The following is a 22978-nucleotide window of genomic DNA, read 5'->3' on the forward strand; positions in this document are numbered from 1 at the left end:
ACACACACACACACACACACAATAGTGCTGGGAAGTCCCTAGTAAGTCACACAATCGGTTAATTGTAATTTCTTGCTACTGTAATTATTCGACTGTGTGGTGATAATTACTAGATCATAGAATGGGAGCAGAATCTGTCAGGATACTGTAATTATTTTACACATGTTGTATCTGGAGTATTAGTACTGTATAATACTGGATAAACAGCTCTTTTTCCTCCCTCTCTTAGCCATGGAGAGAATTCTTCCAGGTTTTAGTCGTGGCAGCAGTTGGTCGAATAGTCACTCCACCACTTTGGTCAAGACTGAAAAAAACCTCAACAGCTATTAGAAGGATTTAGGGTCAGTTGATTTGTTAAAATTTTCCAACCGGCCACAGTCTGACTATTGCTGATGTATTTGTGCTGTTTTGTGTCTCCCACCCACCTTCCCACCCGAGGCGAGTTTGCTAGTTGCAGTGAGTTTGTTCCACATTGGGATTTTGGGTTACATTTCTTGACAGCTATATTACATGAATTGCCATGAAATTTGGCTTAGAATGAATTGTTTATTCCTTACTTCTCATCTAATGCAATTAAATACAAATTAATGCCATTCCCTCATTTGCTCTTTGTGCTAATTAGCAAATCTTAGCATACTAACACGCTAAAATAACATGGTAAACATTAAAGCTGTTAAACATCAGCCTGTTAACATTGTCATTGTGCGCATGCTAGCATGCTAAGCACAACTCACAGAGCTGCTAGCATGCCTGTAGACTTTTCGTCTTTTCTTCCAGTCAATCGTTTTTTCCTCTTAAATCCTCACCTCACCTCTCCCCTCCTCTCCTCTGTAACAGCTGTGGTTGCCTGCAGCGTTTAGCTAACGCATCTCTGGCCTGTCATCCAGAGGTACATTAGCGCGCTCATCAAGCAGGACACGGTACATACAACACGCATACAAAGCCTGCACACAGGACATGCTCACAGTATCACGCTTATAGTGTACTGATTGCACCTTTGTGTGGGACTCATGTATGGACATCCTGATATCAGAGGGTTTTAAAAACGGGAGTGCCTGTTCGAGAAATAAAATAGGTTGTAGCTGTGAGGAGTGTGTGTATGTGTGCATATATGCATGTGTTTGTGTGTGATGCACAAGAAAGCGGTTGGCTTTGGTCAGCTCACTGATACAATTGATAGTGACAAATATATGGCTAATTAGTGCAGCCTTGGCTTGGCTGTCCTCACCTCTCACCAGCCTGCTGTGAAATTGGATTAATTTACCTCGCCTTAATACACTGTATCAGCCGTGCAATTCAACCAATCGCAAGTTTCTTTAATGAGCACAGATTTGTTTCTAATTTGGAAAGAAGTGTGTTTAAGATGTTGTTTAATCTACAGTGCATGTTCACATACTTTAATGTTGTTGAAAACTGTACCGCACTCTGCGCTGTCTCACAGGCAGACACGCATGCCAGCACAGTATGGTGAGCATGTTGACTTCTTCAAGGCAGGGGTTGCTAGTAGTCCAATTAGTCTGGGTCTTCTTTACGACGTACTAAGGTTCTTACAAAAGACAATCTGTTTCTAAGGAACTCCTTAAGAGCAGCTCAGTCCTTAAAACAAGCAGCAGACAACCTCTCCTAAGCTTTTTCTGACTCCATCTGTTTCCATCTTATGCTGATAGTTCAGTAAGTCCACCCCGAAGCTCGTCCATTCAAAGTCATCTCAACCATCCGTGCTTTGCCCTTAAATCCCCAGTTGATACTCATAATCTCTTCTGTCCATATTCTGAACACTGCTCAAGCACATGGTCACAACTTTATTGACATAATTGGCTTCCCATCCTATTTTTGTCAACTGCTAATACCAGACTGCAACAACTGACAGCTCAGGTCATTGCAGCCATGGGGTAGTATTAACAGTCCTGCTAAGCCAATAATAACTACATCTATAATACCAGTTGGTACAAGTTCCTGTTTGTGTGAGTTTAGCTAATCTGGCATAAACAAAAGAGATAATCAGGGTTAAGTTAAGTTCAAGAGTTCATAAACATGACTTGGTTTCATCTTTGTGAAACTATTGTGTCTCATGTTGAGATGAACAAAAAATGTTCCTTTTTTTGTGCTCGCTCATCATGAACTCCATTTTTCCACATATTCTTATTTTCTTCAGTCTCGTCGGCGTCTCTCCTTTTATCTCTGTCTGTTTTAACATGGCTTCTCTTTGCCAACAGCACCCCTGCGAAGTACAAAAACGTCCGTCTGTGAGAGCCTCTGCGTGGGACTTTCTTGTGATGCTGAGAGGAAATCACTGAGTGAGTGAGGGAAAGAGGGATAGAGCGCATCAAAGTGTGGCTGTCTGTTTACGATAACTTTTTGGCCCTCCAAAATACTGTAAATAAATCCCAATTCAAACGTGATGCAGTTTTTACACAGAAAAAGGCTCTGACGATAACTGAAAGAAATACTTAGAATGAGTTATTATGTGTAAGCTTTCATTTGAATTTACGCAAATTTAGAAAATCATCTTTGCGCTGTATGGACTTTGATTTAGAGCTAAACATGCAACAAAGTGTTAGTGTGGTATATAGACAGTTGTGTCTATCGTGATTAGCTGCTTAATTTTAAAGCTCCTAACAATATAGTTCTAAACCATTATCTCTAAACTATTTATCTACAATATTAAATTTCCATTATTTAATAAGAGTTAAAGAGCAACTTAACACACCGTTTTAGCTTGAACATACCCCTTGCTGGTTGAACCCCATCCCCAGGAGGTACCCCACAACTGCTGACAATCCCAACCCCTCACAGCTGTCTGTTGTTTCGGAGTTTCTCGATCACTCCACCTGTCTAAGTGATGCATTTCAGCTGTTTTCAGACAATGTAATGGCTTAGTATCACATCTGACAGTCACCTAGAACTCACAGAATCAAAGGTACAAACTGCATGTAAGAGAACGTCTGTAAGGGCGGTAAGGACCCACATAGTGTCTTTCTTAGTGGCCGAAAACCACGGTGACATCAGCCATCATTTTTGATGAATTTGTCAAAATCTGAATTTCTGAGAGCCCAAGGTCTTCAAATGTTGGTCCACAAAGATTTTAAAAGAACAACAGAAGCTGGAAGCAGAGAATATTTGCCTTTTTTGATTGATTAATTAACCATTGCTGATAGATCTTCTGTTGAACAATCAATTGGTTCTACGATCTTTCATCTCCAGACATGGTTAAACCTTGTTCACAGTTCACACAAACTTACACTTCAAATTGCTAACTTACAAGTTGAATTATCACAAGCAGTTTAACTGGTTTGACTACATGGACCAACGTTTGCAGCCAGTAAAGGACCTATTTATATTGTTTACACACTAGATACTGTGTGTTTCCTGTCCACTGTGTCTTGTGACTCTGTTAATGTAACGTTTCCTAAAGAACAGACACCATCTGTGTCCTTCTGACAGCTTCTTTGCTTCTGGGTGCGGTGACTACTGAAGTGTACTGTTACATAATATTACACAAGGAGAAAAGTTACTCACTGATGCTCGTGGAATGACAGCACTGAACACTACTATGCTCCATGCTGGAGTCACTAGATTACAGAAATGTCCACTCAGTGTGCTGACGCTGTCAGATACACACGCAAAACATACACACACACTCACGCTGACCCAGAGAGATTGTTGAGCGTGTGCATTTTTTGGGTCCCCGGCCATCTGTCAAAGGTTTTTGGGGGAATAGTGATGATGATGGGGTCTCCAGACAGAGATGACAGCAGTTCAGGACAGTTCAGATTAGCATGTCACAAGAGACTGACACACAAATGTGCACACACAGGCACACACACACACATCAGAGAGGAATTTATGCATGGAAAAACATATTGGATACACACACAGAATGGACCAGGAAGCAGAAATGTAAAATAACAAAGCTGTCACCTTCTATTTTTTGTGGGGTTTTTTGTTGTAAACACCAGCACCTGAATCTGGCATTTAAAGTTCATTTGTCATCGCTGTCTCAAAATTAAGGGCATGATTTAGGCTAAGACTTAAAATGGCCATGTAATGAAATGTGTTTTCAGTCCCCCTGAACATCCCTGTCTGGTGTATCTGGTGCTCTATTATTCATAACCACTCAGTGTTTTTTAGTACAGAATCCAAAGAGTAGAAAGTGTAAACCTTAAGCTGACTCGTATCTCTCATCCTATATACCCAAAACTCGTCATATAGATGAAAGCATGTGCATCCAAAAGATTTGAAAAAGGAAAAAACTATTCCATTGCTGTCCTCTGTGTGTCAAAGTCCAAAAACTGCTACCTTAAAGTGCATAGTTCAACAACTAGATAATAAAACAAAAAGATAATAAAAAAAATTCATCTGCAAAATATGAAATCATGTATTTTTGTTTACAATCAATGTATTTTTACCACACACTCTGCAGCAACTGTTTGATTTAGTCTGTGCTTTATTGAGCCAGTACTCTGTCCTTGATGATATGAGCCAAAGTCTGAAGTAGTTCTGTTTATTTCTGGCATAACTGCTCAGCTATAGCAGAACTACAACAACATGAAAAAGCCAGAGGCCAGCTCGCACAGACGAGGAATCATCTCCAGAAAGCGAGCTTGCCAGCCATCCAGCCGGCCGAGTGCTGTGATGTACAGACCAAGAGGTTCTGCATGCATGTTTTATTGCGGACTGCAACAGCAACAGACACAGGGGCACTTAAAGCGGAATTTCAAATGATAACATGAGAGACAGAAAGAAGAGGCTCGAAAGAGTTCAGCGGGTTGTGTGTGCCTGTGATGCCCTTGTGTGTGCGTGCGAGCGTGTGTGTTTTCAAGTGTGAGGCACTGTGTGAGTGTTTACCTGCTGGTAGTGGATCTGAAAGCATGTCAGCTCTGTGTGTATGTGTTTGTGTGACTGTATATGAGGCACTGGAACAACTTTAGCCAAAATTAGCATAGAGGTAATTGGGCCATGAGAACAGAAAATGTGCAGTGATGATTTTTACTCTCCATGACATAAGAGACTCTGAGGAGCTGAATAAAATAAACTGTGTGTGTTTGTGTGTGAGGCAGAGCTGCAGCTGGGTGCTCTGTTGTCTTGCGCCCGTACTAATAACAAAGTGTGCGACAGAGTCAGTTAACATCCGTGCGCACACAGTGTCATCACATCCCTCTATCGTGACCTCCCCACATGTCATGCCCACATGTTTCTGTGGTAACATAAGTGGACATATGCTGACCATATGCTTTGATTTAGTTGTGGTAGTTGTGTGTGCATCTCTCTCTTACAACAAAAAGAGACACAGTGCAGGGAAAGAATGACAGACATAAAAGGTGAGATTGCCACAACTCAAAAATCAAATAAAGCTAATTTTGAAAAACAATCCATGGTTTAAGTCCTCCCCCCCGAGCCCGAGCGCTCTCCACTCCTACCTTTCCCCTCTTAATTTTGACCTACTATCCTCACACTGATAGAAATGTCAGTCTGGGATTTTTGTCTAAAAATGTTTTGTGTACACAAAATTATCAAAACGAATATGCCGTGTTAGCGCAATCATTTAATCACATTAAATGAGGACATTAATTCTCACCAGAGGATGAGCCGTTTTCACTTGGATACTCCCCTGCATGTATTAAACATTAAATGAGGTGGCCTGTTCATTTCGGTTAAAGCTGCTCAGCCAGTGCACACACAGCTCAGTGTCTTTTGATGGCACTGAGTGGCTGACTGCCCACATGAATGAATGGTGTCTTTTAAATATATATTGGGCCTAGTGGTTGCAATTGTAAAAACATAGAGGGTTTTGTTTTTTTTTAATGTGTGCGGTGCATCACATGAACCTGCAGTTTAGATGGTGGACACTCAAAGCTGGGCTGCTCCAAAGGGCTGGGATCATCTGTAAACATTTTCCTTAGCCTCACCCTCAGGCCAAAATTCAATAATAATATCTCAAAATCTGATGAGTATATTGCCATGAGAGTTGCAGAGGTTAATCATTCTGTGAAAGGGATAAACCTTTTTGAGCAGTATTTTATAGGTTCACTATTTGTGAGAATCAAAGGTCCCTGTAGCAGCTGTCATTTGCTGTAGGAACATGGCTGAGTGCCTGTGGGCATGGACGCATGAGCTGTATGAGAAGACACCGCACAGCCTTGCTGGTGATTCGTCTCAGCGACCGATCTTGATAGTGCAAGAGCGACCCGTGGACAACCGTTACAACAGGGACGTCTATGAAACAAACAAGGGGGATATTCTGTATTATGAATTTGGAAAAGGAGAGCCTAGAAAAAATTTTTATGTGCCAAGGAGAGAAACACTAATGTGCAGTGGGAAGCAAACAGGAAAACAATTTTGGCTCATGCTCAGGGCTAGCAATTTTCATTCAAGTGAACAGGCACCATTTTCAAATCCAGAATCCGCTTCTTACTATACATCCACGGTCTGTAGCCATCCCTCACCTGCAGTTTGTAATCTCTAGATTCAATTTCTGTCCGAATACCTGCAAAACGAACAACATTGCCGTTGCATTTAGCACAAATTAGCAAATGCTGTGAATATGGCAAACATTAGGTGTTGAACAGCAGCATGTTAGCATGCTTACATTAGCATTTAGCTCAAAGCACCACCTCTCAGAGTTGCTTCAATTTGGGCATATTCAAACTTAAGATGGGTGTTGCTCTTTAATATTCTTGTCAGCATTTTATACTGCTGTCTTGATTTTTTTTTTTTTTACCATTTTCAGAATTGTATTTTTTGATCTCCTTTCACATCAGAAGCCTTTACTACCATGGCCTTCCCTTATCTTCCTCTGTCTCTCTCCCTTTCACTCTGTTATCAAACTTTCTTCCTCCTCTCCACTCCTCTCTCCTCTCAGGCTTGTAAGTGTCTGGGTGGAAATCAAAGTGCATTAAACATTAAATATGCTGTCAAGAGGCAGAAGTCTCTCCATGCTGATGATGATGGGAAAAGTAGGGCAGTGAGGGAAGAGGTATGGATGGAGTGCAGGAGGAGGAGGAGGAGAATGGACACAGATACGCAGAAGATGGAGGGAAAGACAGATGGAGGCAGAGGCATTGAAGGAGGTGTGAGAGAGACAAAAGAGCACGTAAATAATTACACATATTGGATTTGGAAAACATCTGAAGTGATGCGCTTGGTGTGTGTGTGTGTGTGTGTGTGTGTGTGTGTGTGTGTGTGTGTGTGTGTGTGTGTGTGTGTGTGTCTACGGTTAGGTGTGATCCAGACAAGATGTGATTGGACAGAGTGCATCCTAACCTGCCTCGTGTGGTTGAAATCAGATCCCTGAACCACACACAGAAACACACATGAAACAGATTAAGCCTGCTGGCCAGTTGCACAATATGAAGTTGGTAAATATGTCTCTATTTCTCCTTTTATTGTTGGAGTTTTTTGTGTTTGCAAGTGAGAGACAGAAAAAAACTAATTTATTTCCAGACCACTGAGGCTCACATGCCGTACTGTTAGCTCTCAGTCTCTCTCCTTCCCGCTCCTCATTTTGTTCATAATAAACTTTTTCAACAACACGATGCCTGCTACATAGTTGATGCTAGTTGTACTACAAAAAATAGTGAGAAAAACGGATGACCAGCAAGAGAGAGAGAGAGAGCAAGAGAGAGATTGACTCAGCTGAAAGGTTAAAGCAGGCCTCCCTCTCTCTCTCCTGTTACTATGCAGACTAGCGAGATAGAGCCGTCCCCCGCTGCCACAGGCCATACTCTCTCAAATTCAAATTCAAAGTCAAATTTGCTCTAATGGCACACCAGGAAGAAACCATTGTTGCCAGAGCAGTACAATATATTTGCTACAGACCAATGTTTTCACATTAAAATCCCTTTCACCTTCTGGGAGTGCATGTGTGTATGTGTGTTCAGTGCTGGTAGGCTTGATGTGTAAATCCACCAAACCTACCATCTTACAGTGAGTGTGAGCAGTTTTATATGCAAGTTGTTATTTGCAGCCTAATTTGCGCACCAAAATATAATAACCAATGCATGCTATGCAAACATGCTATTTTTATCATATATTTTTAGTGGTTCATTAACAAGTGAAAAAACAGTTCAATATTCTGTTAACATGCACTAACCCTAACCCTAACCCTAACCCTAACCCTGACCCTGACCCTGACCCTAACCCTAACCCTGACCCTGGGAACATAGGAATGACACCCAGCCATGCTCGCAGCTCTGTAAGACTATTTGGGCTCAATATTTGGGCTCAGCTGTGTTTTGAGCAAAATGCTAACATTCACATGATAATGTGCTCAAAATGACAATGCTAGCACGCTGATGTTAAGCAGGAATAATATTTACCATGTTCACCACCTTGTTGCTACCATTTGCTAACTAGCATTAACAGCAGTGCACTGCTGAGGCTGATGGGTAGGTCATTTTGGTTGTCAATCAAAGTATTGGACAAAACCCAAATTTCGCCTCAGTGATGGCGCTAAATGAAAGATCAGTGGATCAGTGTTTGTACCGTTCATCCTCTGGATGTCTGTACCACATGTCACTGCAAATCAGTAGTAGTAGTTGTTGAGATATTTCAACAAAAATGTCCACATCATGATGGCGCTTGAGGAAAAGTCAGGGGATCAACTCCGTGTGTTGTGTACTTACAGTAACACATGTAGAAATACCAAACATGTCCTTGTGGTCTAATGAGCAGCTCGCTGTTTGGAGCTAATCAGCAGCAGCTGGGTCCAGTGACTGGAGCCTCTCAGAAGTTTTGTCCTCATAAAGTTGCTGTCTGCACAATCTGTATATTGACTGTTTGGGACAAATAAAGTCAGTACACCAGTGATCAGATTTGCGGAAGTAGCACAAGGCCATAATATGCTTCATGTACAGTCTGAACATTTCTTCCAGGCTTTTTGAAACTTAACTGTGCAGCTTGCATGATACCAAGACCAGAAAGTCCATACCACCGTGTGGAGGATGCACACATAACAGATAGTATTTTTTATTGGCACTAAGCAGTGCTTAGGAGTCGTTAGTTGTTTACTTCTTGACCACCAACTTGCACACTGCTGTCTATTTGCAGTCCTATTATGGTTTTGCTGATTAGGGAAAAATATTCATTATGCACCACAGTAACATAATCCAGATAATATTTTTTCTGATCCTTAAAGACTGGGCTGTTATTTATTTTGCTGATGCATTTCGTCCATCATCCACCCATATTTACCCATATGTATTTCAGACATATTCTCAGTTCTTATGAAAAGGGTTGTCTAGTTTGTTTTTGTACAGCCGTGTACGTGCATGCCAGTGGTCAGATGGCTGTCTGCTGTAGTCTCTTCCGTGTTGTGCACTTTTTAACAGAATTAAAAACAGTCCCTTCTTTAATGCAGCTTGTTCTTTGAATCCTCATGACGTGTCGCTGACCTCAGTCTTAGTACCTTAAGTTCTTTTTTCTCAAACCTACTTGGAGGGTTAACATCTCCAGTTAACAACAATTTTACACGTCTCATTTGGATGGTAACCTGACACACCAGATGGTTTGGTACACAGAACCATCTGGGAAACTGTCCATGAAAACTGTTTGGAAAAGGGCAGGAACTTTAAGAAAATACTTGGCAGGTGATTGGATTGTTATACTTTTATATTATAAAAGTAGGCATGATTCAGGCAGAACTGAGCTAATGATAAAAGATCGCCTTGTTCAAGTGAGCTGGTCATGGGATATCTGACAGCTACAGGCTTGCTAGCCTTAAAGCCTTGAGATTTATCACGAGCATAGGTTAGCATGGCTATGTAACATCTGTCTATCACATCTATCAAGGGGTGACTTCAACCAATCAGATCAACAAACCGGATGACCATGGCTGTACGTTAACTTATATTAAATTCATACTGATAAAACAGTAGAACTCTGTAAAGTGTTTTTGTTCACTAATTGGTGATTTACGCCAACAGATGCTGATAATCATATCTATTAATCATCATCTTCAATCTTTTTACACATTTAGATGAGATTCCAGCTAATATTGTATTAATCATCTCTCTTGTATAAACATTCAGCTCTAAGTTGTTTATTTTCACTTGTACAAACCTCTAAAATTATTAGTTTATCAGAATGTGTAACTGTTACACTGCAGCTCTGCATAGCCCTGCTGATACACTGGATATACTGTATAATCTTTTAACTTTGTAATAAAGCAATTCGCTCGAACATCGGTTAAAAATTCAGCGAGTTTTGACAACTGTATTTGCAGGCAGACCTCTCGCCGTGATAGACTTATCATGCGTTAGGAGGTGCAGCTTCCCTGTACCAATATGGCGGCCATTCCTGAAGAATTGTGGAAATTGGTGATGGATGTGTGGACTCCACTCAACCAGGGACATGATTTTTTATCACACGACAGACTACAGCTACTAAGTAGAATAGCGAAACACCATCGATTCACCTCTTACACAAACAAGCACACGAACAAGTGGGACATACATGTCGCACTGTACAGGCCTGCATATGACATAGTAGAAAAAGGAAACTCTTACCAAAGCCAGTTGGTAGAAGAGTGAAAACAACAACAAAAGGAAAAAGCAGTAAGGGTAGCACAGTGGCCCAGCATTAGTCGGTTGTGATATACATAGTCCTAAACAAAATTACAACTGAGACAATTAGCTGACCAATATTTTGCAAAGCAATGAATTGTCATTGTCATATTTAAAAGTAGACATGCTGGACGTGCTCTGGCTTCAGCCCCGATATAAATACTCACTAGACCTCTCAGATTTCTGTGATAACAAACTGAATTTCTTTGAGTCTTGGATAGCCTGAGATGGCGCCCTGAGATCTGGGAAACTCTAACTGCTATTTCTCACTACCCTCCAACATCCTGAGAGCCAAACCATTACTGATAATCAGTCAACAAACAATCCAGAAATCAACATTTACAACTTATTTTATTTAGTTTTGGGATATGGGACCCTGCTGCATGTTTGGTTTACCCCCAAGTATTTGGTCCAGATGAGCAAAGACTTACCAGGTATCAGAAAAGATGTGATAATTTCCCTTTTAAGTAGCAGCATAACCTTGAATTGGAATAATCACATATATTTCTCTACACACTTCAGTACAGTTTGGGACTTAAATCTGCATTGTGACATGAAATGTCATTGCAGAGAACAAATCATTAAATGGGGTGAAAAGTGTACTCTAGTTGACTTTATGACAGTGAGCACCATGTGTCAATGGATAGCTACTATTGCTACTACTGCTAGTGCCAACAGATGACTGTTAGAACAGACTGTTTGAGGAAGTTTTGATGAATATCCAACAAAACACATTGTTTTCCACGAATGCGACAGACACAAACTGTCTCAACACCATCTGAACACGGCCTACTGCCATGTTCAGGATCAATCCAAGCTAGCTCCATATTGACTGCCTTGAATCTTGACACACTCTACACTGAAGTGAGGAAACTCTGTTGTCACTGACATTTAATCTCAGTCTGTGTGTACACACAGAGATATTCAGCTCCTCAGGGTTATTGCTGCCATTTGAGAGCAAGAGAGAAGATAATAGTCCTTTTGAAAGCTGAATAAAAATAGCAAAACTTTGGTGGGCATCCAAGTATGAGCTTTGGTCTACAGAGGACTCAAACTCTCCCAGCAACCAAGTTGAAGTCCCACACCGGCAGCCAAATTTCTCAGTCATTTTGCTTCTATTTTCATTTTGTACTCTAAACGGTACAATAGCAATATTTCCTATGTGCAATATTGTGAATTCAATCATTAAGTCTGCTTACTTATTTATTATATTGTGCTTATTTACTGATGCTATCCCTTTGCTGCTGAAACATTGCAAATTTCCCCACTGTGGGATTAATGAAGGATTATCTTATTTTCCCTCCAAATGTGTTGAATGAAATATATTCTGACCAAAACAGAGATGAAGGATGACTGAAGATCCCAGATGGTGACTTGTCAAATGATAATGCTGCTAACTTGACTGACAGGAACGTACTGTATGTAGGCCTACCATGTATGATAGATACAAGGTGAATCGTACTGTTATGATCTAAATATTTAAAAAAAAAAAAAAAAGATGCAAGCAGAGACATGTCATTGAAGTGGAGGAGGTTGTGAATAGCAGCGGGAGAAAAAGCATGAAAGAGAAAAGAGAGAGAAAAGTGCTCACTGGAAAAGAGTTTTAATTGATTGAATGAGCTCACTGTGGCATTCTGGGGTTTGAGATTCGCGAAAGTCTTGGAAAAGCATACTTATCTTGTATGTCTTGACTGGCTGCAGGGATATAGAAGCCCAATCCACTCGACAAATCAATATTTCAGGGTTTTCCGAGCACAACAGGTGTAACAGACAGGCAGGTTTCTGGGTTTAGCGTCGCTGGCAGGTTTGAGGAGTTTAGATTGGGGAGAAGTGAGTGCATCGCGTGTGTGTTTGCGTGGGGAGACTTTTGGAGGGTTGGACTGTACAAGGACTTCAGCATAAACATCTGTCCATTTGTGCTGCAAACAAATGCAAACAATTTTTTCTCACATCAGAGTAAAGCAAGAGTAAACAGAGCATAACAGCAAGACTGTTTAACGAAACAAAGACATCCTCACACACATATGCTCGGACGTGTGTGTTGTCGGGGGTTGGGGGGGGGGGGGGGGTGAATGTAAATAGGGTGTTCATGAGCCTACAGTAGCTTTAGGCTCCAAAATGCTCTTTGATTGTCCCAGATTATAATAACCTACAGCAGTGTTGAATCCCAATTTCCCAATGCACAGAATTGGACTACAATCAGTCGAACTGATCGTCTAAAATCAAAAGCCTTATACTGAAGGGACTGCAGAGGACATAAATAATATGTAGCCGCTGTGCAGAACGCGCTGTTACATTGAATTGCAGTTTGATGCCAGTCGGGCTTGTTTTTTACGCGATCTGTCCACAGCAATTACAGCGACACCTGAATGTCTAGTCCTGATCAGTCCATGTTCACCCTGCAGCACGGACATCTGGGTTCATTACTGATGCTGTGTCGGTGCCGCTGCATGTGGAAAGGGTGGGTTTGGCGCACGGGGAGTCGCCTGCGAAAACCCCAGCATACACATTCACCCACGCACACATCTCCAAAAGGAGCATTTTAAGAGATGCTCGACCCCGAACTTCATATGTTCACACCCTGAGCGAACGAGGCAGCCCTTTCGTGGCCCCGAACGCACGCACCGCCTGAAACATGCTTCAGGTGTGCGCTACCCGCAGTAACGAGACTGCGATGCTGAGCCAATGCAGCGGCAACACACGCCCCTCCGCTCCGCTCCGCTCCGCGCTGCCTGCCTGCCTGCCTGCCTGCCTGCCTGCGAGCGCACACACACACACACACACACACACACACACACACACACACACACACACACACACACCCTCCCTCGTCGACGGACGCACACACAGGCATCCAAGTCTGGACCGCCAAATGAATGAGCAGTCAACACCATCCTGCGCTGTGAAAATGCATCTCGATGTTACTGGATGGTCAAATGTGCAAAAGCAACCGTGTGACACATTTCAATTGGGGGGGATGAGAGCGCGGCCGCGGGCGTGCGTGCAACTGGGTAAAAATAATTTTGAGGTGGGCGCCCGTCGAAGCATGAAGACACACGTGAGATATGAATGAATAAAATCACACATTGCTCAGGTGTAAATCATAAGATGATTTTTTCCCTTTTTTTGAGAGAGAGAGAGAGGGGCTACATACACTTGTGGTGATCTACTTACGCACTGCCTCCTTTTTAGGGTCTAGGGCACTGGCAGTCTGCTGTATCTGGCCTATTTTGTTCTGGAGGACCCAGACCCGCTGGTTGGTGCTAATGATGTCGTTCTCCAGCTCCTGAAATAAGGAGCAGGCGTGCCGGGCCAGGTCGGACAGCTGTCGCAAGGTCCGGGACAGAACCACGTTACTGATGGCACACAGGTCCTCGAAAAGCAGACCTTCATCGTTGGGGATCTGGTGCCTGCACAGAAGCTGCGGCTCCACAATCCTTTTGGCGAATGGCATTTTGCACGCCACAAATAATAGGAGTTGTAAGCCAAGTGTAAATTCCCACTGCCTAGAAGAAAAAGGGAAAAGGGGGAAACAGACAACATCCAAATATATAAATCCACGAGAAACCCGATGAGGTTCAGGCCGACCGCGCGTTATCCCCGGGCGTCAATCCAAAGTTCCAAGATTCTCCTTGAGATCCTCCATCCTGCTGCTGGTTTCTGGGGATCACTCACACTCCCGCTCACACACGCACACACATGCACACACATGCAGGACACAGCTAAGCTCAGGTCAGTGGTGCGAGGATGCGTGTTGAGTCTGCGATCATGGGTTGCCTCCGTGCAGCGTCAAACCAGCCGGAGCGAAAAGGAAACAGCGCTCGGAAATTTCAAAATAAGACCCTGCGGTCCAGTGGAATTCTAAACAGGGATGGAGGGGAGGTCTGCAAAATTGATAGGTGGTGCACAAACACTGGCGTTTAAGAAACATGAAACAGCGACACACAGAATGTCTTGAAAAGGCCAGTCTTTAACTACATAAATATTGTTTAATGCCCAGTCTGCGCCTTCTTAAGCTTTTATTTGTTAGGCCTATCCTCGCTTTTCCGGTTTTATTGTGGTTGTTTTTGTGTGGGAAATTGATGCAGCCTGGCTCTGTGGCCTGAACAGTGTGCAGGCTGAGAGGATGAGAGGGAAGAGTGAGGTAAAACCCGGACATACGGAGGTGTGCGGACAGGGAAGAGCCCTGAAAATCAACCTACAGCCACGAGCTTCTCATCATGTCAGGACTCCCTGCCAGAGGAGTGTTTTATTAGAAGATGCAAATGTATTTGCTGTTTGACCCTGACGTGGGTAAGAGGTAACACTGAGGAAATTTATCAAATCTGTAAGAAAAATGGTCCACCTGAGGCGCCAACCCCTGGACCAATGGAGGCTCAGACATCCAAGCTCAACTTCACCTTAAGAATTTCATGTAGTTTATCATGAAATTTCCTCTTTATAGCAGTTCTTTAATAAGGGTTTGTTATATTTAACCTCAAATATGTAACAGCACTGTGTAGGATAACATACTTGGTGCATTTCTTTGTCTGTGAGTCACTGTGGCAAACAAAAGGGACATATAATAGTTAATCTGTAGCTCATATAACATATAAAACATGCAATATCTCCTAATTTGGTGCAATAACACTGCTTAATGATTATTTCTGTATTTTGTCACCTTCATCAAATGAGCCTGACATGTTTGTGGCAAATGAGAGACTTACTTCTTCAGTATGTTTCTACATATTCAGTTCAGATGTGGGAAAAAAAAAATATTGAGTCAGTTTTTTTTTGTTTTTTTTTAAAGTTGATTTTTTCATTGTTTTCCATAATGAGCAGTGGGAACCCAACTAATGATAAAGCACAATCAGTGTCAAGAAAGCACAAAAGCACAAATGTCGTTGTTTTTATCTTCTTAGACACTAAAACCATCCTCAGCCACGTCAACCTCACTTTCAAAAGACTTTAATGATGGACCACTGCAAAAATAACCTTACCTAAAAAGAACAATGACTTAAGTGATATGGACAATTTGTGCACCATTTTCTTATGTGTTGGTGCATTTTGTCTCAAACAATGGAAGAGGTAAATTAATGATTAACAGGTCTGTTAATCATCCAGCCATAAGTAACATTTCAAAACAATAATTTGATGTAACACATTACAGTATAAACCAGTAGAACATGGCACGCACGCTTCGCTGTGTCCACCGGGTCAAACGCTTGAGTCACTAAATTGCTAAATTGTAAACTTCTCTGAAAAGTTCACCTACAGCAGGAGCCTGTACTGTAGCTCACGATGTCCAGTGTACAGATTTTTTTGCTGAATGTGAGAAAAATGTGATGCTAATCCTGACTGTTGTGTGTTTCATTCACAGTGATTAGCCTGTAGCCTCTAGGCTCAGGCTGTACGTAGACATGTCCGCAATGAACTTGCTGTTGCAGCAAATTTGAGGCAGCGCAGATTGACAGTAACCTCTGACGGGCCTCACTCTGAGCTGTGAGGAAGACAAGCCTCCAACAAACTATAAAATGCTCCATATTTGCATCGCAAATGTGTGTGATTAAGCGCACAGTGGCGGTTTATAACGAGTGTAGGAAAACTGATGTTAATGAAAATTATTGTTAGTTATTTCATACATTTTCCATAACTTGAACATTTCCACCCTCTTTCTCATCTATAATGAATGTGAGAAGATGATGATCATTGCTTTAAATTCAATGAATTAGACATTTTAGAGCTAATTAGACTCTTTATGTGTTGCCAGAGGACCTTTTTCCTCAGTGTCTCAAATCTACACAGAGAAGTTAACTGAGTGAACTCAGCAGGGGCGGAAAGTAACTAAACACATTTACAGTACATTTACATTGTACTAAATACAGTACAATTTTGAGCCACTTGTACTTTTATTACCACGTAAGGTAAAGTGATACTTCATAACTTCGGAATCAAATATTGCACTTTTTACTCTACTATATTACTGTGACAGGTGTTATTATACACTGCAAACTAAAGGCTCTGCACATCCACACGGGTGTTTTCAGTCAGTCTGGCTGATTTAACCTCTAGTCAGGTGTAATTTAGCTGTTGCATGGTGTCACAAAACATTATGTACTAATAAGAGTGATAACAAGGTACTCTGGGCTGTCTCAATGATCTTTGTCACGCTGTCATGGCTCACTGGGGCATGGCTGTATGGAAAGAAGGAACAATTACAGCAACCAGTAAAACTTTTAATGTGCACATGGGCGTGGAAGTTTTATTCAAGAGTGGCAGATTTGAATAAATGTGAATCTGTCCTTTAAGGAGCGCGATCATACCCACTGTCTCCACAGGAAGGCACTGTTGCATCAAGTTAAAGATCCCAGAGATGGAAAAACAGGTGCACTGCCTTTGAGTGTCTTTGCTGCTCTGATGGAAAGATTAACTAGGATAGTGCTACCCCAAAAGCACAAGTTAATGATTAATAAATAAAATCCAAAAACAAGCCTTCATCTGCATTGTCAGGGACCCAGCACAAAGGCATGAGGACAAAGGTGTAAAAAAAAAGAAGATTTTCTTTAATAAAGTGATAAACAAGGAAAAAAATTAATTCACATAACTTAACTGGAAAAGTGAGCAACCAAAAACACAGGGCCCAAACTCAAAAGGAGGTCAACTAAGCAGTATAAAAACTAAAACTTCAACTTAGCATAATCAGACCTGACACAAATGACACACAAGGGGAGTTATATAGACACGGACTAGCCCTAGACAGACACACAGGGGACCACACCAACATTAAATCTAAGACCTCCAACCACTTAAAGATACTCAAACTAATAAAACAACATCAAAGCAAAATAAATCATAAACAAAGAAATAATCAGCTCAGAATAACTAACAAAAAAAACAACAAACCCCCCCCCCCCCCTCCCCCTCCCCCCCCCCCATTCTCCCCAGTGGTTCCTTCCACTTCCTGTTCCTCGGCCTTAAAAAGCCACCGTCTTCCGCTTGTCCAGCCTTTAGGCCCAGGAGCTCAGGAAACAAAAAGGTAAGTATTAACTTGCACATAAAAAACAATTTTAACTAAATTGTGTGCAACCAAATAGAAAAACTGACGAGAGAAATAAAGTGTATTGTTTGAACTTAAAAGACTATGTGTAGTGTCATTACTTGAAAGTGTTTGTGTAAAATGTGATAAATACAAAGAGATACTAACACTGGTGGGCAGCAGCTGATGCGCGCGCCACACACTCCCCCTCCTCAAGACACTAGCTGGGACAGTGGGAAAGGTAATCAGCAGTGGCGTTCTGTTTGCCTGGGATGTGATTAACCTCAAACTTGAAGGGCTGCATAGCGAGGTACCAACGGATTATTCTGCTGTTTGTGTCCTTCATCTTGTCCAGCCATTTCAACGTCTGGTGGTCAGTTTCCAGAATAAACTGTCTTCCCAGGAGGTAGTATTTCAGAGAGTCCAAAGCCCATTTGACAGCCAGACATTCCTTCTCTACTGTAGAATAACGGGTCTCCCTAGGGTAGAGCTTCCGGCTGACAAATGCAATAGGATGGCGATCCTCTACAGGGCCTTGAAGGAAGACCGCACCTAGCCCTTGATCTGAGGCATCAGTTTGTAGGACAAAGGGCTGCTGAAAGTCAGGGCAATGTAACACAGGGTGTCCACTCAAGGCCTGCTGGATGTCCTTAAAGACATTTTTTGCTTCCTCTGACCACTGAAACTGGTTGGGCCCTTTAAGAGTGGTCATGTCTGTCAGCACAGCTGCCCTGGTTGAAAAATTTGGTATAAATCTGTTGTACCAACCTGACATCCCCAGGAAGGATTTGAGTTGAGTTCTGGTTTGAGGCAAAGAGCAGGATTGTATGGCCTGAACTTTCTGGACCTGTGGCCTGATGACGCCATTGCCAGTGACATAGCCGAGGTACTCCGTCTCACTCTTGGCAAGAGTACACTTAGCTGGATTGACTGTGAGACCTGCATTGTGGAGACACTCAAAGACCACTTTAAGATGTTCAAGGTGTTCTTTCCAGCTATTACTGTACACCACAATGTCATCCAGGTAAGCCAATGCAAAATGAGACAAACCAGTCAGTACCTTATCCATGAGCCTCTGGAAGGTAGCAGGTGCTCCATGCAACCCAAAAGGCATGACAGTAAACTGGTAGAGCCCCCAAGGTGTCCTGAAGGCTGCCAGCTCACGGGACCTGGCGGTAAGGGGAACCTGACAATAGCCTTTGGAAAGATCAGTAGTGGTGAGGTATTTTGCCTTGCCCATATGCACAATCAGGTCATCAATGCGTGGTGTAGGGTAGGAATCAAATTTTGAAATGGAGTTCAAATAATGGAAGTCGATGCAAAATGTGATTGTACCATCTTTCTTTGGGACCAGGACAATGGGGTTACACCACTCACTCTGGGAGGCTTCAATGATACCGAGGGAGAGCATTAAGTCAATTTCCTTTTTCAATGGTCCAAGGAGGCGTTCTGGAATCCTATAGCTCATGCGCTTAGGGACAGCATTTTCTTTTAAAACAATATCATGCATTATCAGATTTGTATGACCAGGATCTTCCTTGAAAACTCTCTCACCTGCGACTGCTGTTGTTCAGACAGATGGCCCAAACTAAGGGCAGTGGTCACTGGTAGAGGCAAGTATTGTTCCTCTACCTCTTCATCTGCAACTCCTCTAATGAGCATCACAGCCTTTTTCTCTGGTCTTGGGACCCACTCCTTCAGTAGGTTGATGTGTAGAACTCGGGTGGCACGACCCTGATCGGGAGTAGAGACTTTGTAAGTGGTAGGACCTAACTTCTGAGTTATCTCATATGGCCCTTGCCACTTAGCAAGAAGCTTGCTCTCCTCTGTGGGCAGCATCACCAACACCCTCTGACCAGGCTGAACCTCCCTCTCTCGGGCAGCTCGATCATACCAGGTTTTCTGGTATTGTTGAGAGGCCACCATGTGCTCCCGGGCCAACATGGTCATCTTGTCCAATTTCTACCTCATCTAGAGGACATAACAGACAACATTAACAGGCTCTTTATTACTTGTCTGACCCTCCCAGATTTCCTTCAATAGTGTCAGGGGTCCCCTTACGTCATGACCAAAAAGCAACTCAAAGGGGGAAAAACCTGTGGAGGCCTGTAGAACTTCCCTATAAGCAAACAGGAGGTAGGGCAGCCACTGATCCCAATCCGAGCCAGTTTCATTGACAAATTTACGGAGCATTTGCTTTAATGTCTGATTAAACCTCTCTGTGAGTCCGTCAGTTTGTGGATGGTAAAGTGTTGTCCTCAACCCCCTGATGCCAAGCAGTTGGTATACATCCTTAAGCAGTTTTGACATGAAGTTCATACCTTGATCAGTCAATATTTCCTGGGGAAACCCCGTCCTTGAAAAAAACTGAACAAGGCAAAAAGCAACAGCTTTGGCTTTAATTGACCTCAGGGGGAACTTGGTTGCATAATCGGTGATGACCAACATGAATCTGTTACCTGACTTGCTCTTTTCCATGGGGCCTACAATATCCATGCCCAGGCGTTCACAGGGGGTGCCGAAGACTGGAAGAGGCTGCAGGGGAACTCTGGTAGGGAACCTTGCTGATGTTTTTTGACACTCAGGGCAACTCCTACAAAAAGTAGCAACATCTTTACATAAACCAGGCCACTGAAAACAAGGACTGATCCATACTAATGTCTTATGCTTCCCCAGGTAGCCAGCCCAGGGAATAGAGTGGCCTAGACCCAGAACAGTTTCTCTGGCTGCTCTGGGAACCACAAGCTGTTTCACTGACCTATGCTGTCTGTACAGAATGCTGTTATGTAGGCAGTACCCATCTTCATTCTCCCCTCCCTTGCTCCCCCTTTCTTTCTGTAGGCACTCAGCTAGGCTCTCATCCTGGTGCTGCAGCTCAACAATATTACCTGGAATCTTAAAACCTAGTGGTGCCTCGGGCTCTGGTGGCAAAGATGGGGTCACTGTTTTGTGCAAAAACTTCTCTCTTTTCCGTTGGCAGCGAGACTTGTGCTTCTTAACTGGTACTGCATCAATCTCAGCATTATAAAATGGTAAAGCACTCAGTTGGTTCCCTCTCAACTGACTGCTTGGCTTGAGCTCGAGTTAGTGCAACATTGTAAATCTGGGGCTGTAACAGGTCAAGTAGTATTGGCAGGTCATCACCCAAAACAACAGGATGTGATAAGTACTCTGCAACACCAACATTTAACAGATAAGTATGCCCTCGCACTTGCCCTCGCACTTTTATGTAGACATCTGCAGTTGGATATGGTTTCTCGTCCCCATGGACACAACAGATAGATATGGTTTCAGTAGGACAGATGGCATGAGGTGAAATATACCTGCATTGCACAAGAGTCTGTGTGCCTCCTGAGTCAATCAGGGCTTTGAGATTCTGGCCATTTACTTCCACAGTTGTCTCCTTTAAAGGCTTCACAATTCCAACTGGCTCAACCCTCTCCCTAGGCACAAAGTATGTCTCAGAAAGCTTAACTGGATTCTGAGGGCACATTGGTTTGGTGTGGCCCTCTTGTCTGCACAAATAACAAACAATAGTTCTACCAGAAGCTTTTGGGGCATTATGGGTGAATGCTCTCTCCCTTGTAGAGGGCTTACCCACACTGGCCGGTCTGGGACCATGTTGGATTGGGACAGGATCCTGGCTGCCCTTTTTCCATCCCTTGCATGACCATGACTGGTTTTTCCGTCGAGCAGCTGCAAAGATGTCCGCCAAAGAGGCAGCTTCAGCTGCCGTCTGTGGATCTCTCTCCTTAATTCACACCTGAAGTTCTGGAGACAACATCCATAAGTACTGTTCAAGTATAAGAATTTCATTGATTTCTTCAACAGTCTTACCTTGTGGTTGAACCCATTTCCCATACAGCTCTTTCAGCCTTATGTATAACTCTTTGGGCGTCTCATCTGGCTTGACACTGAGAGAGCGGAATCTCTGACGGTGGGTCTCTCTGTTGATATCATACTTATGGAGAATAGCAGCTTTAACATGTTCATAATTCATTGATTCATCAACATCCATATGCACATAAGCACTTCTCGCTTTCCCCGTTAACAGTGGAATCAAGGCAACTGGTATTCGTTCAAAAGTGATGAGGAAATGTTCAATATCATCCTCATCACTCAACTTTTGCAATTTTGGTTCTTTGTAATGGTGAGAGCGAACATGAAAGGAGTCACCTGGCTGGGCGGGTCCTAATCGATATGCTGCCTCTGATGAAGAACCATCCGAGTCTGTGTCATCATGAGGCCTCTCCAGTGGTGCATTGCTCGGCCTGGGAGAGACAAAAGACTGTGCCTGCTGTACCTCCCATTGAAGGAGGCTAAATTGATGCTGAAGAGCCTTAAATTGTTGGTCTCGTTGTGCAACCTCTTTATCCCAGTGGGCCTCTCGAGCTTTCTGCTGCTCCATGTGGGCTTGAAGAATGTTTGCCAGGTCTGAGACTGTAGGCTCCCTGTCCTTTCCACCCTCAGTGCCAACTGCCCCACCAGCAGGAAACTTTGCCTCCTTTTCCTCCCTGCATGGCTCATGCCAAAAAAACAAAGGGGAAAATGGAGGAGAGGATTTTTATTTTTAATTTTTTTTATAAACCAATGTCCTTCACTGGATGATCCCACCGCTGCCACCAATTGTCAGGGACCCAGCACAAAGGCATGAGGACAAAGGTGTAAAAAAAGAAGATTTTCTTTAATAAAGTGATAAACAAGGAAAAAAATTAATTCACATAACTTAACTGGAAAAGTGAGTAACCAGAAACACAGGGTCCAAACTCAAAAGGAGGTCAACTAAGCAGTACAAAACTAAAACTTCAGCTTAACATAATCAGACCTGACACAAATGACACACAAGGGGAGTTATATACACACGGACTAGTCCTAGACAGGCACACAGGGGACCTCACCAACATTAAATCTAAGACCTCCAACACTTAAAGATACTCAAACTAATAAAACAACAACAAAGGAAAATAAATGATAAACAAAGAAATAATCAGCTCAGAATAACTAACAAAAAAAACAACAAAAATTTTTTAAAACCAGTTAACCAAACCATCCCCCCCTTCTTCATTCTCTCCTGTGGTTCCTTCCACTTCCTGGTTATCAGCCTTAAAAAGCCACCTTCTTCTGCTTGTCTAGCCTTTAGGCCCAGGAGCTCAGGAAACAAAAAGGTAAGTATTAACTTGCAAATAAAAACCAGTTTTAACTAAATTGTGTGCAACCAAATAGAAAAACTGACGAGAGAAATAAAGTGTATTGTTTGAACTTAAAAGACTATGTGTAGTGTCATTACTTGAAAATGTTTGTGCAAAATGTGATAAATACAAAGAGATACTAACACTGGTGGGCAGCAGCTGATGCAGCCGCCACATGCATTAATGAGTGTCAGCCTAAGACATAAAGTGAC

The 22978-nt window shown here is 42.6% G+C and overlaps 1 protein-coding gene across 3 annotated transcripts in view; it reads right to left on the minus strand.

Moving 5' to 3' along the window:
* The window catches only part of nhsb (Nance-Horan syndrome b (congenital cataracts and dental anomalies)), a 51528-nt gene extending 37175 nt beyond the window's left edge, over positions 1–14353 (minus strand). For 2 of the 3 annotated variants that reach the window (XM_070963249.1, XM_070963265.1), the window contains exon 1: positions 13737–14278. In XM_070963249.1, coding sequence (XP_070819350.1) covers positions 13737–14016 — 280 coding nt within the window. In that variant the 5' untranslated portion in view covers positions 14017–14278. Of the gene's footprint in view, positions 1–13736 lie in introns of all 3 variants that reach the window. The other variant, XM_070963256.1, reaches the window with a different exon arrangement.
* Positions 14354–22978: the final 8625 nt, after the last annotated feature.

This window comes from Chaetodon trifascialis, chromosome 1 (assembly GCF_039877785.1).
Source record: "Chaetodon trifascialis isolate fChaTrf1 chromosome 1, fChaTrf1.hap1, whole genome shotgun sequence".
Lineage (NCBI taxonomy): Eukaryota > Metazoa > Chordata > Actinopteri > Chaetodontiformes > Chaetodontidae > Chaetodon > Chaetodon trifascialis.